The sequence below is a fragment of the Pseudophryne corroboree genome, chromosome 9 (genome assembly GCF_028390025.1).
Source record: "Pseudophryne corroboree isolate aPseCor3 chromosome 9, aPseCor3.hap2, whole genome shotgun sequence".
In the NCBI taxonomy this organism is placed as follows: domain Eukaryota; kingdom Metazoa; phylum Chordata; class Amphibia; order Anura; family Myobatrachidae; genus Pseudophryne; species Pseudophryne corroboree.
In genome coordinates this window covers 76,399,041-76,415,811 of record NC_086452.1, presented here as the reverse complement: position 1 = coordinate 76,415,811, position 16,771 = coordinate 76,399,041, and the positions used below count along the sequence as shown (strand labels likewise).

The 16,771-nt window shown below is 47.1% G+C and overlaps 1 protein-coding gene across 1 annotated transcript in view; it reads right to left on the bottom strand.

Moving 5' to 3' along the window:
- Nucleotides 1–16,771, bottom strand: part of RAB3B (RAB3B, member RAS oncogene family) — a 207,168-nt gene that overhangs the window by 179,481 nt on the left and 10,916 nt on the right. Inside the window, exon 2 of the mRNA XM_063939543.1 lies at nt 2,236–2,463. Coding sequence (XP_063795613.1) covers nt 2,236–2,463 — 228 coding nt within the window. The remainder of the gene's footprint in view (nt 1–2,235; nt 2,464–16,771) is intronic.

Here is a 16,771-nt window from a genome sequence, read left to right as displayed (position 1 = left end):
TTCCCTGAAAACTCATCTCTTCAGGCTAGCCTGTCAAATTCCATAACCGCCCACATAACCTTCATAAATATTCATATCTAATTACATCCCCTCTGTAGAGTCCACACATCCTAATATACAGTATTTTATTTTTCTTCAATTTGACATCCTCCTGACCCCAGGCCAACATTGCTGTGTGACCCCCTCATACAGCCCACCAAGAACCTTTGCAATCTGGTGGACCATTATGTAATAGATAGCACCTATCCTTCTGTATCAATGCCCATTTCCCTATAGATTATAAGCGTGCAAGCAGGGCCTTCCTACCTCTATGTATGTCTGTTATTACCCAGTTTTGTCTTATCAATGTTGTTCCAATTGTAAAGCGCAATATAAGAAACTGTTAATAAACAATAATAAATAAAACACAAAAGATCTGTCCCCAAAACGGACTTGGGGCCCAATACAGATGTGTACGCAAACCCAGTGGTCTACATACATTTCCGATGGTGAAAGATCGGTGCATGCACACATGCCGACCAACACTTATGCAGATCTCGTAGTACGAGATCGCTCGCAGTGCCCTGAATGCTGCAGCCTGATTGACACGCTGCCGCTGTTTGGGGGGGGGGGGGGGGGGGGTTGGGAGGGGGAGACAGGTAATGTTACAGAAAATGGGGGCATGCCCGGCCCACTTTGCTGGGTGTGGCTTCAGCAGACTGAATTATCCGGTCATCCTGAGTAACCCGAGTGTTACTCAGATAATCTGACGCTGTGTCCTGAGCAGCGGATCATAGAAGCCAGCAGGAGGAATCTATCTACACAAGATGCCTCCTGAGGCATTAGCAAATTATCACACAGCCGCTGCGTTCAAAGACGCCTGTTTAGCGTATAGCTCTGACTCAGGCCCTTGGTGTGCAACTCAGTATGAGTATTGATGCATCCTTTGCATACAGCCATGTGGCTATCTGCACATATATGGGGGAATTCTATTCAGTAATAGCAGCAAGGTGCCTGGAGAATGGGCTGACGAAGCTACTTTGCAGCCAATTACATTCCGGATTTCCCCTCACACCTCATAGAGGAGCACAAGTAGCGATGTTTGGCTCTACCTTATTAAAAAAAAAAACCTCTGTCACAGCTATTTACACATCATATGCAAACCAAAGGTCTTTCCATTTAAATCATGCTCAACGAGTTATCCCACACCTATTTTAACAATTTAATGAGCCACTAACCTCATACAATAATGAAAGGATTATCGCACTTTAACAAGATTCACAGAGGGGCCCTTGGAGACAATAAAGGTATTATGGAGAAGAGAAGATAAACAGTGGCATCTCTACTGCAGGCAGACTAACAGTATTAGTGCTTTGGAGTCTGTTTTTGAGTTCACACATCATTCCCTCCAATCCTTTGACTCCTCCACAGAAACCCAACTCCGTATGTGCCATGGTTCAATAACCCAGACATTAGTAGCAGAGAAACTAGGTAACACCCTATGAGAAGAATATTTTTTATGTAGACATCCCTTAAAATATATATAATAATGGGCTATGGTCTGTCCCATCTCCATCATACGCAGTGAGAGCTACAGTGCGCCAGTACTGAACTTTCTAAGCACACATTCTCCCACCTCATGGCATGGCTCCTGTCTCCTCTTCCTGGTAGCTACTCTCTGGTCTAGTGCACTGATTGAGACTTCATATCCACACATACAGCAAATGTGCTAGAAGAATCTGCTATCACTGGACATGTGCAGCAGCTCTGCTCCGTCTCTTAAACGACATGATGTGGCTGCAGTTCTAGTAATCCTATTATATACCATGCCATTGTTGTCATAATTTGAGCCACTTGACAAGAGGAGGGGGGTTTCTGGGCAACACCCCCCCCCCATTCCCCTGCATTTTCTGCATTTGCCTATGGGACAGAAGGTGACGATGCCACATGAAAGTAGGGACCTGGCAAATGACGGGTAAAAAAATAGTAGGGGGTCTATTTACTAAGCCTTGGAGAGAGTTCAAGTGGGCGGAGATAAAGTACTGGCTCCTAACTGTCATTTTTTAAATGTAACATGGCAGTTAGAAGATGATTGGCTGGTACTTCCTCTCTCTCCATGGCTTAGTAAATAGACCCTAGTTTACATAAAAGCAAGTTAATAAAAAGAGGAGGGGATATGGGGGGTTACAATTCCATTAAGGAGATGCCTTTTTGCCCTCAACTTATATTTCTATAGTGATGAAAAATCTCACTTACCCAGATCTGAAGCTTCACCCTCTTGTCATTCCGATAAACAGTCTTCACCTTGAAGTCTATTCCCACTGTGCTGACAAAAGCCGATGTGAAGGTGTCATCTGCATATCGGAAGAGAAAAGAAGTCTTCCCCACGCTGCTGTTCCCGATGATTAGCAGTTTGAACATGTAGTCAAAGTTCTGGTCAGAAACATCCCTTTGTCCATATCTTGCATCTGTGGCAGAGGCCATCTGGAACACATGAAGGTGAGCAGAAGGGTTAGTGAGACAGACAGTGGTTCATGCTCAGAGGTAAGTTCGGATGACAGGATCTGGGCTATATAAAGAAGGATCATTAGAAAGTAACTGGGGCATGCCTGAGCATTCCACGTAATGGGTGCAGCTCTCCTCACATGAGTGAGAGGAATGTGAGAGACAAAGTGTACGGAGGTACCCTACAAGCATTGCTGCATAACTGTTACAGAGCACACAACAAACTGGTTGTATTAAGCCTGGAGAAGTGATAAAGAAGTGATAAGTGCAAGGTGATAACGCACCAGCCGCTCAACTCCTAAAGGTGGGTACACTGGCCGATATATCGGCCGTTCTCTTGAACGGCCGATATATCACAGGTCTGTCGGCCAGTGTGTACGGGCGATATGTCTGTGAACTCCTTTGTTCACAGACATATCGCGTCAGCCCCGCAGCACAGCCGACGGCCAATATATCTACCGATATATTGGCACATTGCTGTGTGTGTGTACGGGCGACCAGCCGACCACCCGTACACATGCCGCGGCAGCCGGTGGTGATTGACAGCTGAACTGGGCGGCCGTGTGTACACGCCCGCCCAGGACATGTCAGTCCCCGACGGATCAGGCAGTGTGTATGCACAGCACACTGCCCGATCCGTCCATAGATATATCTGCAGATCAATTGATTGGCAGATATATCTATCAGTGTGTACCCACCTTAACTGTCATTTTTAAAATCTTTAATGACTGGCTGGCTGACTTCCACTTATCACTTCTCCAGGTTAATACATCTGCTCCACTGTCTCAGGGGTAACCTACGACAATACATTTGATCAAACAGTCAGTTTAATATGCGTTAAATGCTACAAGTTATAACAGACAAACCTGACCATTTAATGTCACCATATATTACAGAGTGAGGTGTAAATCTGAAACAGGCCTATGGGGAGATGTATCAAGCCTTGGAGACAGAGGCGCTTTAAAAGAGAGGGCCGTGTCTGATCGGGCCCCCTCGTCACCGGCGGCGCAGTAGACTAGAGTCTACTGCACATGCGCAGGTGTCCGTGAATATGGCTCCTGCACCGCGTTCCCTGGACATCTCTATTGTGCATACGCGAATCACCGGAAAATGGACACGGCTGCCATTTTCCCAGTGATTTCTTCAGCTCTGCAGCCAGCGCTGTGCCGACGGAGCGGTAAGCATAATTAAATGGCTACACTTTGCACACTTTACAGATACGCCAGTGTTTGGAGAGAGATAACTTGCCCTAAGCAACCAATCAGCTGCTGTCAAGGACTAGATAAATTACAGAAGCTCATTGGTTCGGACAATTTCTCCACTTTATCTAACCCAAAGGCTTCATGCATCTCCCCCACTCTGGGGGTTATTCAGGTGCGGTTGTTCTTCCTACCCTGTCGCAATTATTTGCCGTATGCAATTGCAATTATTTGCCAATACGGGCAGAAGCTAACCCATGCAAAAGAACGTCCACTGCAATCGCATAATTTGCCTACGGCGCCACATGATTGCAGAAACATTGCTTACATTGTCGCACATTGGGTCGCCATGCAGAGCCTGAATGCCTCTGTAGACGCGCAGGCTGAGCTGCTCTCCTTGGATGCACAAGCCTCTCTGGTAGAAAGTGTGATTGCAGCTGCTAATATATGCACGCATAGAAGACGCCATCCAAACAGCCATGACACGCATGCGTTCACATGACCACTCCCCATTGCCACCCTCAAACGCTGACTTCCTGTCACTCACTTTGCGACTAAAATTTAGCTGCAACCGCACTCGCGAATCTATCACTGTGCATGCACACTGCGGCTTGTATGCAAGAGCAGTGCGAAAACATCGAGCTATGGTGGTCATTCCAATTTGTTTGCTCGGTAATTTTCTTTGCATCGCAGCGATTTTCCACTAACTGCGCATGCGCAATGTTCGCACTGCGACTGCGCCAAGTAAATTTGCTATGCAGATAGGTATTTTACTCACGGCATTACAAGGTTTTTTCTTCGTTCTGGTGATCGTAATGTGATTGACAGGAAGTGGGTGTTTCTGGGCGGAAACTGTCCGTTTTATGGGAGTGTGTGAAAAAACGCTACCGTTTCTGGGAAAAACGCGGGAGTGGCTGGAGAAACGGAGGAGTGTCTGGGCGAACGCTGGGTGTGTTTGTGACGTCAAACCAGGAACGACAAGCACTGAACTGATCGCAGTTGCCGAGTAAGTCTCGAGCTACTCAGAAACTGCACAGAGAAGTCTTTTCGCAATATTGCGAATCTTTCGTTCGCAATTTTGCTAAGCTAAGATTCACTCCCAGTAGGCGGCGGCTTAGCGTGTGCAATGCTGCTAAAAGCAGCTTGCGAGCGAACAACTCGGAATGAGGGCCTATATGCATACAATCGCCAATTTGCAGCCACACTTGAATGACCTCCAGTGAGCAGATCTGGAGAATGAAATAGTTGCATGTGGCCCGGCCTGTATACCATAGATCTGGCACAGTAATCTGATGAAACCACTAGAACGCATTGCGCTTTGTCAGAATATAGATACACTCCCTCAATGCATACATACAACTCACAGTGTAGTACCTATAGATACACACCCACAATACATACGTACAACTCACAGTATAGTACCTATAGTTACACACCCACAGAACAGTTATCTTGAGCGAGTATACATTGGGCCTAATTCAGACCTGATCGCTAGGCTGCGTTTTCGTACATTGGGCAATCAGGCCTGAACTGCGCATGCGTATGCACTGCAAAGAGCAGGCGCATCGCACGGGTACAAAGCGGATCACCGCTCAGCGATGGGTGTGTGCGAAGAATCCATTCGCACCGGCGTTCACAAGGAGATTGACAGGAAGAAGGCGTTTGTGGGTGTCAACTGACCGATTTCTGGGAGTGGTTGGAAAAACGCAGTCGTGTCCATGCGTTTGCAGGGAGGGTTCCTGACGTCAATTCAGGTCCCGGACAGGCTGAAGTGTTCGCAGCGGCTGAGTAAGTCCTGGGCTACTCAGAGACTGCACAAGATCTGTTTGTACAGCTCTGCTACACATGCGTTCGCACGCTTGCAAAGTGAAAATACACTCCCCTGTGGGAGGCGACTATGCGACCGCAGGACTGCAAAAAAACCCTAGCGAGCAAACAGGTCTGAATTAGGCCCATTGTTGCCAGCCAGAAATGTCCATTTAGCTACTGCAGTCACACATACACACAGATGTGTATACAGCCCGCGACGCACGCGCAATATGCAGCCGCATCTAGACTTACCAGTGACTCAGAAGCAGGCCCTATGCATTTAATGGCAATTATATAAAGAATATACAGTATTTAGATATTTATTTACATATATTTAGATGCATTTATCCAATCTGCCATCACCGGAGACAGCAGGATAATCCTATGTATCGAAGTATTCAACCAATTTCTTAGGGGGTGAAGGGGTTAATATGATAGACTCAGGGTCAAAGTAGCAATTCTGCTGTCAGTTAATAAAATCAGCAGCTCCATTAATCAGCTGCTTAAATTCATGATTATCCATCTAACAATATTCATGAGCTCTGCTGAAATTCCTGCCCTAATCAACATGACATTTTTAGCACTTGATGAAGACATTATTTAACTCCATCAGTGCAAAGTATATAGAGAATGATGCCCGTCTCTCGCACATGCACTTTCGCAGTAAGACCCCTTTCAGACATGAAACAAAACCCTGGAATATTGCACGTGAATGCGCATCATTCATAACAGGATTTTGGTATGTCTGAAGGCAAATGACCCACGACTTAGTTGACACCTGGGAATTTGCCGACGTGCTAGACCCAGCACTTTCTCATGTCTGATGTCTGAAAGAAGTCTAATTGTGGACTCTTCATGTTAGCAGGGTGGATTCAGTATGAATTCCTGACAGTCGAAATCCCGACATCAAGCGTAGCGTGTCCCCTCGCGGGCTCGCTGCACTGCTCGCTATTCTATTCCCCCTCGGGTGGTGGCGTGGACCACCACCCTAGAGGGAATACTGGGCATCTGTCAGGATTTCAACCGCCGGCATTGTTTCCTAAGTTGGGGTCCGGCGGCGGTATTTCTGCATACCAGCAGGGCCCTCCCTACCATTCGTTTCATATCTGGAGTTGATCCATTTTATATCCAGTTTTTTTGTATTCTATGTTTTCTTCACTGTCCAGCACTGTAGGTTACACACAATGGGCCCTGGTACAGGATGTGACAATGGGGCATGGCCTTGCACCATTTTGAATATGAAGGCCCTCTTTTCCATGCTGCATGGTGGTCAAATACTAGCTACTACCTTGCTGACCAACTTTTCTCCAACCAACCAACTAGTTGGAATGAAAATCTGGTAATGTATTGGAGCTAATAATAATTAGCAATTTGCTTCCAAACGCCTGAAAACAGACAAAAATGGTCATTACGTCAAAGTGGTTAAGTTTGTCTAATTTAAACAACTTGTCTGAATGACGGTTTTGTCCGTCCGTTTTGATACAAAGACGCAGCGGCTGTGCATTTATGGCTGCTTCCAGAAATTTCCTGGGCTGGTTGCCATCCCAATCTGCCTCGGACCTCTGTTATCCATTGGCAAGATTAGCTGTCGTTACTAGCACTGGTACTTACACTTACCCTATGCTGGGTGCAAATAGGCAACCCACGGAATATGCATGACTCAAAGTTCTAAAAGAGGATATGTTGCGACAAGCTAGCATCTGTGTGTGTGGCGTTTCTCCTAAGTCTGGCGTTGCATGGGCACCGCCATGTTGCTTTTGTTCAGCAAACTCTTGGTTTGTCCAATTAGTGAGGCGCTAGATTCCACATGACCTGTGTCACCAATGAGTGTTCAGAGCGCCCTATTTAAATCCCTTACTTGCACCTGCTCATTGCCAGTACAACTTGTATATTATCTGTTCTTGGCTCCAGCATCAGTAACTCTACTTCCTGATTTCTGGGTTCTTCTATTTGTGCATATTCCATTGTGCATAGTGTTCCTCAGCTCTCTTAGCTATCTGCTGCAAGTCTCCAGTTGCTCTCTGCATCCTGCCCAGTGCTCTGTGCTATTCTATTACACAAGTGTGCTTCTCTACCTGCACCGTGCATTCCCTGTAACTGTCCAGTATCAGTACAGTCTGCACATACCAGCGTGCAGTCCCAATTACATTCTGCTGATACCAGCCTGCTGTCACAGCCAGCAGTTCCAGCGTGCATTATTATTACTATCTGCATAGTGCACATATCCCTAGTGTGTATTATTACTAACTATATTCATACCTCCGTGTCACTGGCACACATCATCTATACTGATCACTGCTGGTATATCTGTGTTCAAGGCTTCAATTAGTGTTTCTACCATTGTAAGGTAGCATACCATTTCTGCGAGTGTGATACAGTATACCGGCGTTTGGGATGCCGTTGTCAGTAGACGACACCGGCATACCAATGCTCAGCATCCCAACAGGGGTTGGTTAACTATGCTTACCCTCCCGCCATACCCCTAACCCCCTCCCACAGCCTAACCCTAACCCTACCCGGTGGTGCCTGAGCCTAACCCTCCCCTCAGCCTAACCTGCAGGGAAGGGAGAGTTAGATTTAGGCTGCAGGGAAGGGAGGGTTAGGATTAGGCACCACTAGGGAGGGTAGGCTGGGGGAAGGGGGTTTAGGGGTATGGCGGGAGGGTAACTGTAACCCATCCCTGGGTTGCCTAACCCTAACTCCCCCCCCCCCCCAGCAGCCTAACTGTAACCCTCCCTTCCCCGAAGCCTAACCCTTGCCCTCCGCAGCCTAATCCTAAACTTATAAATCTGACAAATATGTTTCTTCCAGGGGCTAATCCCTGTACACACCTCCAGCTGAGACACTTTGTTGCCTCCTTATCATGTTTAATAACTCTTTACAACCTGGCCTCATTGAAGCTCTCTGTTGCCGAGACACATAGCAAAGGGCATGATGTCTGTCCTTTACTAGTTCAGATAATCAATGCAGACAGATGTATTATTATGCCCTACTGGGAACACCTGGATGCCCCTCCTTTGTAGCTGGTCATCAGTATAATTTGGCACTTAGCTGCTATGGGGGGGAAAAAAAAAAAAAAAAAAAAACTCGGCAAGCTAACAAATCCCATAAATTATCCTAGAGGTGTTGTCTATGGGATCTCTTACATGAATCTCCTCCCAAAGCTCTTCTACCAATGAACTGTTGGACTGTTGCTTTAGAATTGTACATTAGTGTCGCCACCAACATTCTCATACTGGCTATACCTTTCTGTGTGTACCACAGATCTGGCCAAACCGGTGCTCAAGATCTACCAGCAATTCATGTTTTCCAGGCCTCTTGGAGATCTGTAGAATTATCAGTTAGGAATTGGATGCAGCACATCTTAATTAGTAATGGATACACCTGGGCACCAGCTTGGTGGTCTGGAAAATGTGAACTGTTGGTAGATCTCGAGGACTGGTTTGGCCAGCCCTGGTGTACCACTTTACTTTCACTTATATGGCCTGTTAGTCCATCAATAGTCCCTCTAGCTTCCTTCCCCCTCCCCATTCCACCTGACCCTTCATTTTGTCTAGTTCCCCTTCCATCACCAACCCCATCCGGCATCACACCCTCAATATAAAGACTATATATTACGTTGTTAATGCTAGTAATTCTATGAATGGGATGACTTGGAAAGGACAATACGTCTGTAGCATCCTTTTCACGCTGTCTCCACTTCATTTTTGTTTATTTATTTTTTTCAAAGGAATTCAACATTGTTTGCATGGTATCCGTTTGGATGGTCGACCATGTTAAGGTCGACAGTCATTCGGTCGAGCACTACTGGTCGACATTGACATGGTCGACACATGAAAAGGTGGACATGGTTTTTTTTTTTTTTACAAAAAAAACAAACAAGATTTTTACATTTTTCATACTTTACCATCCACGTGGCCTACGATTGGGAATAGTAACCTAGTGAGCCATGCAAGGGCACGCGGTGCACTAATTGGGGTTCCTGGTCATGTTACGGAAAAAATGACGACAAAAACAGTAAAAAAAAATCCATGTCGACCTTTTCACGTGTCGACCTGTCATGTGTCGACCATGTCAATGTCGACCAATAATGGTCGACCTAATGACTGTCGACCTTAACATGGTCGACCATTCATACCAGAACTGTTTGCATACAATAAAAATTTAAAGCGACATGTCATGCCATAGTACTGTGCCGACACAGGGAGCTCCTAATGTTAACACCAAACATATAGGGTTAACAGCATTCTCTCCTAGACAAATGAGAAATATATAATCCCGGTGAGGCAGAAGACAGAGGATATTAATAGAATTTGGTTTTAAACTTAATATAAGAGATTGTGAATGCCTCCAGGCAGCATGGGCACCTCAACTGTGCATGCGTCCACAAATAGCCACCCCTAGTGAGTCCACATATGACAGTAAGGCATCAGCATTGTCAAGAGTAGGGATGGCCATCAACCATCGATAGTTGGCAAACACTGATGGTTAACTACTGATGGTTGATGGTTCTCTACCATTAATGGCGGAGTAAAACCAAATATTTACCCGCAGAGAGCTTAGCTCTGCCCCTGGCTATCCTCTAAGCCAGGCCTGACCAACCTGTGCCTCTCCAGCAGTTGTAAAACTACAAGTCCCATCATGCTTTGCCACAGTTTTGCTATTAGGGAATGCTAAAACTGTGGCAAGGCATGCTGGGATGTGTAGTTTCACAGCATCTGGAGAGCCACAGATTGGCCAGGCCTGCTCTAAGCCCTGCCCTTATTTGTTTTATTGTATTGGCCTGTGCCCTGCCAGCAGTGGCCATTGAGTGGTGCAAACCATCAATGGTTCGCCATAGAGGGTTTAAATGCCATTGATGTGTCACAACTGAGGGCCTGAGCTGACGGGAGGCAGCCTCAGTTGTAGGGGCTGAGATGTACCGGAACCTGGGAGGTTGTATCAGACCCCTGGACATGTAAGTAGCATGAATAATAACTGCCCGAAGGCGTGACCACGACAACTTAGATAAAAGTCAATGATGTTTATTATGACAACTCCGCATCACAGCAGCAATAAAAGAAAACGTAAAAGTCAGCAAAGAATAAATACAGTTCCTGAGTACTACAGCATGGCAGGAGCCACAGGGCACTGGTAGTGTGAGATAGTTCTTATGATCTTCTAGATGGAAAGTCCTTACCAGGCCCGGCTGTAGCAATGGAGATAACCCAGGATTGTACCAGCTGGTGTTCCAGGAAGAGCTGGGTTGCTGAAGGTAAAACAGCTGCTGTGGATACTGGCTGGAACCAGACTGTTGTTAGCACGGAGTGGATACTGGCTGGAACCAGTTAAATAATAAATGAACTTTGGGAGCGATGAAATGTGAACTGAAATGTAGAACTTGAGAGCGGAGAAATAATAATTCCGGTGGAGAGTGGTAAAGTGTAGAAAGGACACCGGCCCTTTAAGGGAAGCTGTACTCTGCTGGAAGCTGAGGCTGGAAGCAGGTAGTGTTGTAGCTGGAAACAGATGAATCCACAATGGATTGGAGAGTCAGGCTACACCGCAGGTGGAATGCTGGTGCGGGTCTCTATGGTGGAAGTCTTGAGACAGGAGCTGGAACCTGGAAGACAATCATAGAAGAGAGACAAACAGGAACTAGGTTTGACAACCAAAGCACTGACGTCTTCCTTGCTCAGGTACAGCTTACTTATACCTGCAGCAAGGAAGGGGTTGGCTAGGCAATTATGCAAATCAACAACACAGACAGCAGATTGGTGGAAATGATCAGATGACAGAATCCAAGATGGCTGCGCCCATGCAGACACTTGGAGGGAAGTTTGGTTTGTAATCCATGTGGTCTGGGAAACAGTAATGGCGGCGCCGGCCACCGGAGACAGGAGACGCCAGGCTGATAGATGCACATTTAACCACGCGGGCACAGCGGAGGCCGCGGCTGATGAAAACACCACTCTGCATGTGGAAACTCAGGAACAGCGGAATCCGGTCCTGGAACGCTGAGCCCGCCTTAGGAGGCATCTGAAGGGTAAGTAATGGCGTCCAGATACCCGGATCGTGACAGCACCCCCCCCTTTAGGAGTGGCCCCAGGACACTTCTTAGGCTTTAAAGGAAACTTTGCGTGGAAATTTCGGACCAAGGCAGGAGCATGGACGTCAGAGGCATTGGTCCAAGAGCGTTCTTCAGGACCATAGCCCTTCCAGTCAATGAGATACTGAAGTTGACCGTAACGGTGACGTGAGTCCAGGATCTTGGCCACTTCATACTCAACGCCTCGTTGAGTTTGGACTTTCGGAGTTGGTGGAAGTGAGGAATGAAACCGATTCAAGATTAGCGGTTTCAACAGGGAAACATGGAATGTCCTGGGTATTTTTAAGAAGGGAGGTAACTGGAGTCTGTAAGCAACAGGATTGATGACTTGATCAATTTTAAAAGGACCGATGTAGCGAGGTGCAAACTTCATACTGGGAACTCTTAACCTCAAATTCTTCGTGGATAACCATACCCGATCACCCACCTTGAGAGCAGGAACTGCTCGACGCTTCTTATCCGCAAACTTCTTGTACCTGAACGATGCCTTGAGCAGAGCTGATCGTACGCTCTTCCAGATATTGGCAAACTGATGCAAGGTGATATCCACTGCGGGAACAGAAGTTGCTGGAAGCGGTTGGAACTCAGGGACTTTAGGGTGGAATCCAAAGTTGGTGAAGAATGGTGTTGAGGAAGATGAAGAATGATACTGGTTGTTATGACAGAACTCGGCCCAGGGAAGTAATTGAACCCAGTCATCTTGAGAGGAGGACACATAGATGCGGAGGAAGGCCTCCAAGTCCTGATTCACCCTCTCAGTTTGACCATTGGTCTGAGGATGGTAAGCCGTGGAAAACTTTAACTTGACTTGGAGGACTTGACATAAACTTCGCCAGAATTTGGCTGTGAATTGAACTCCTCGATCTGAGATAATTTCTTCTGGAAGACCGTGGAGTCGGAAGATCTCTTGTATGAATACTTGAGCCAACTTGGAAGCTGACGGAAGACCGGTGAGAGGAATGAAGTGTGCCATCTTGGTGAACCGGTCAACTACCACCCAGATGGTATTGAACTTGTTGCACATGGGCAAATCTGTAATAAAATCCATCGACAAATGGGTCCATGGTCGACGGGGAACAGATAGTGGAACCAGTTGCCCCGCAGGCGACTGGCGGGATACTTTATGTTGAGCACACTTTGGGCAAGATGCAATAAACTCCAAAACGTCCTTTTTCAGAGTTGGCCACCAATAGGACCTAGAGATAAACTCCAGGGTTTTTTGGATACCTGTATGTCCGGCAAAACGGGAAGCATGGGCCCAATGCATGAGCTTCTTCCTTAGTGTCGGCTTCACAAAACTTTTCCCTGATGGGGGCGTAGAGTCCATCCCTACCGTGGAGAATGCCAACGGATTTATAATAGGATGCTTGTCTGAAGACTCTGACTCATTTTCTTGCTCCCATGAGCGGGAAAGGGCATCGGCCTTGCGATTCTGAGAGCCCGGACAGAACTGGAGTTTAAAGTCGAACCTGGAAAAGAAAAGTGCCCACCTGGCCTGACGAGGGTTGAGACATTGTGCGCCTTTTAGATATAGAAGGTTCTTGTGGTCTGTAAGGATGGTGATTGAATGAGAAGCTCCCTCCAACAGATATCTCCACTCCTCTAGAGCGAGCTTGATGGCTAGCAACTCCTGGTCGCCAATGGCATAGTTGCGCTCCGCTGGGGAGAACTTCCGTGAGAAGAAACTGCAAGGATGTAAATGACCATCTTTAGCCCTCTGAGATAACACCGCTCCTACTCCAACGGAGGAGGCATCCACCTCTAAGATGAAAGGAGAGTCGATGTCAGGCTGTTTCAGGACAGGTGCAGAGATGAACCTCTGTTTTAAAAGATGAAAAGCTTGCATGGCTTCTTCAGACCACTTGGACGGGTTAGCACCCTTCTTGGTGAAAGCAGTAATAGGCGCCACAATGGTGGAAAAGTCTCGTATAAACTTTCGGTAATAATTGGCGAACCCTAAGAACCTCTGGACCCCTTTGAGGGTTAAGGGTACCGGCCAATTCTGGATTGCTTGTAATTTCTCAGGATCCATCTCTAGTCCGGAACCGGACACAATGTACCCTAGAAACGGAATGGACTTGACTTCAAAGACGCATTTCTCTAATTTGCAGTAGAGATGATTGACACGGAGACGGGACAGAACCTCCTTTACCCAGAAACGATGTTCCTCTAAATCGTTGGCAAAAATGAGGATATCATCTAGATAGACCACGACATGACGGTATAGAATGTCTCTGAAGATCTCATTGACGAAATGCTGGAAGACAGCTGGAGCATTGCTCAATCCGAAGGGCATGACGAGGTACTCATAATGTCCGTCACGGGTGTTAAATGCGGTCTTCCACTCGTCACCCTCACGGATCCGGATGAGATTGTATGCACCTCTCAGGTCCAGCTTTGTAAAGATGGTAGCTCCGCTAACTCTGTCAAAGAGCTCAGTAATCAGGGGTAAAGGATAGCGGTTCTTGATGGTAATGTCGTTCAAACCTCTGTAGTCGATGCACGGCCGCAGACCACCATCTTTCTTCTTTACAAAAAAGAAGCCTGCGCCGGCTGGAGAAGAAGAAGGTCGAATGAACCCCTTGCTAGGTTCTCTTTAATGTATTCCTCCATAGAATGTGTCTCGGGGAGAGACAACGGATAAGTTCGGCCTCGAGGTGGAACCTTCCCTGGAACGAGATCAATCGGGCAGTCCCATTCTCTATGAGGAGGAAGGATATCAGCAGAAGCTTTACTGAACACATCCGTGAAATCTTGATATGGAGGAGGTGGAACATCAGACGACCTGGGGGAGGAAGAACAGACAGGCAACACTTTAAACAAACATGTCTTAGTACAGGAGGAACCCCATGCCAGGATTTGCGTAGTCGTCCAATCAATTGAAGGATTGTGAAGACGGAGCCATGGAAGGCCCAGGACCACAGGATGTGTGGCTCTTGGAATCACTAAAAATGAAATAAGTTCGGAATGAAGAACTCCCACTCTCAGACGAACTGGTAGAGTCCTTAGAGAAATAACTGTATCAAAAATTTTACTGCCATCCACAGCAGTTAAGGAAAAGGACGAAGGAAGTCTCTCGGTGGGTAGGGACCACCGTTTAACATAGGCTTCAGTAATAAAGTTCCCAGCTGCTCCGGAATCCAGGAGGGCAATGACGTTCTGATAACGTTGAGCAACTTGAAGCGAGACTGGGAGGTTACAATCTTGAGGAGATGGAGAGGAGATCATTACTCCTAGCCGGCCCTCTCCTTGGCGAGCTAGGATTTGGAGTTTCCCGGACGTTTGGGACAGGCATTAATGGTGTGAGACGGAGCTGCACAATACAGACAGAGAAACTCGGAGAGACGTCTTCGGCGCTCAGCAGGAGTTAAACGGGAACGGCCAATTTGCATGGGTTCATCTGTAGTTGGTGACAGTTGGCGAGGAGGAGGAGTAGAAGATTTTGGAGCAGATGATCTTCCACGCTCAGTTGCTCTCTCTCTGAAACGTAAGTCAACTTTCGTACAAAGTGAGATTAGCTCATCTAACTTGGAGGGTAAGTCTCTGGTAGCTAACTCATCTTTAATACGCTCGGATAAACCATGCCAGAATGCAGCATACAGGGCCTCGTCGTTCCATGCCAGTTCGGATGCCAGGATCTGGAACTGTATAAGATATTGTCCTACAGTACGTGATTCCTGGCGTAAACGGAGAATCTCAGACGAAGCTGAAGTTACCCGGCCTGGCTCGTCGAAGATGCGCCTGAATGTTGACACAAATGCAGTGTAAGAAGATAGCAGGGTGTCGGACCTCTCCCATAACGGTGATGCCCAATCAAGGGCTGAGCCACTGAGAAGAGAAATAATGTAGGCAATTTTTGTACGGTCACTGGGAAAATTGCCAGGTTGTAGCTCAAACTGAATCTCACACTGGTTGAGAAATCCCCTGCAGAATCTTGGAGATCCGTCAAATTTTGCTGGCGTTGGAAGATGAAGACGTGGAGCAGAAATGGGTAAGGTGGGTGGGGTTATAGCTGGAGTCACTGTGGTTGACGCACCAGACGCGCCTGATCCACGGAGAGTTGTCTGAATCCCATCCAGCCGAGTAGAGAGATCCTGGAGACAGCGGATGATGTGGCCCTGTGCAGCCTCCTGATGTTCTAGTCGGGCTGCAAGTTCTTGCATCGGCCTGGCCGCTTGATCCTGGTCTCCGGCTGGATTCATTAGGTCAGTGCTTACTGTCACAACTGAGGGCCTGAGCTGACGGGAGGCAGCCTCAGTTGTAGGGGCTGAGATGTACCGGAACCTGGGAGGTTGTATCAGACCCCTGGACATGTAAGTAGCATGAATAATAACTGCCCGAAGGCGTGACCACGACAACTTAGATAAAAGTCAATGATGTTTATTATGACAACTCCGCATCACAGCAGCAATAAAAGAAAACGTAAAAGTCAGCAAAGAATAAATACAGTTCCTGAGTACTACAGCATGGCAGGAGCCACAGGGCACTGGTAGTGTGAGATAGTTCTTATGATCTTCTAGATGGAAAGTCCTTACCAGGCCCGGCTGTAGCAATGGAGATAACCCAGGATTGTACCAGCTGGTGTTCCAGGAAGAGCTGGGTTGCTGAAGGTAAAACAGCTGCTGTGGATACTGGCTGGAACCAGACTGTTGTTAGCACGGAGTGGATACTGGCTGGAACCAGTTAAATAATAAATGAACTTTGGGAGCGATGAAATGTGAACTGAAATGTAGAACTTGAGAGCGGAGAAATAATAATTCCGGTGGAGAGTGGTAAAGTGTAGAAAGGACACCGGCCCTTTAAGGGAAGCTGTACTCTGCTGGAAGCTGAGGCTGGAAGCAGGTAGTGTTGTAGCTGGAAACAGATGAATCCACAATGGATTGGAGAGTCAGGCTACACCGCAGGTGGAATGCTGGTGCGGGTCTCTATGGTGGAAGTCTTGAGACAGGAGCTGGAACCTGGAAGACAATCATAGAAGAGAGACAAACAGGAACTAGGTTTGACAACCAAAGCACTGACGTCTTCCTTGCTCAGGTACAGCTTACTTATACCTGCAGCAAGGAAGGGGTTGGCTAGGCAATTATGCAAATCAACAACACAGACAGCAGATTGGTGGAAATGATCAGATGACAGAATCCAAGATGGCTGCGCCCATGCAGACACTTGGAGGGAAGTTTGGTTTGTAATCCAT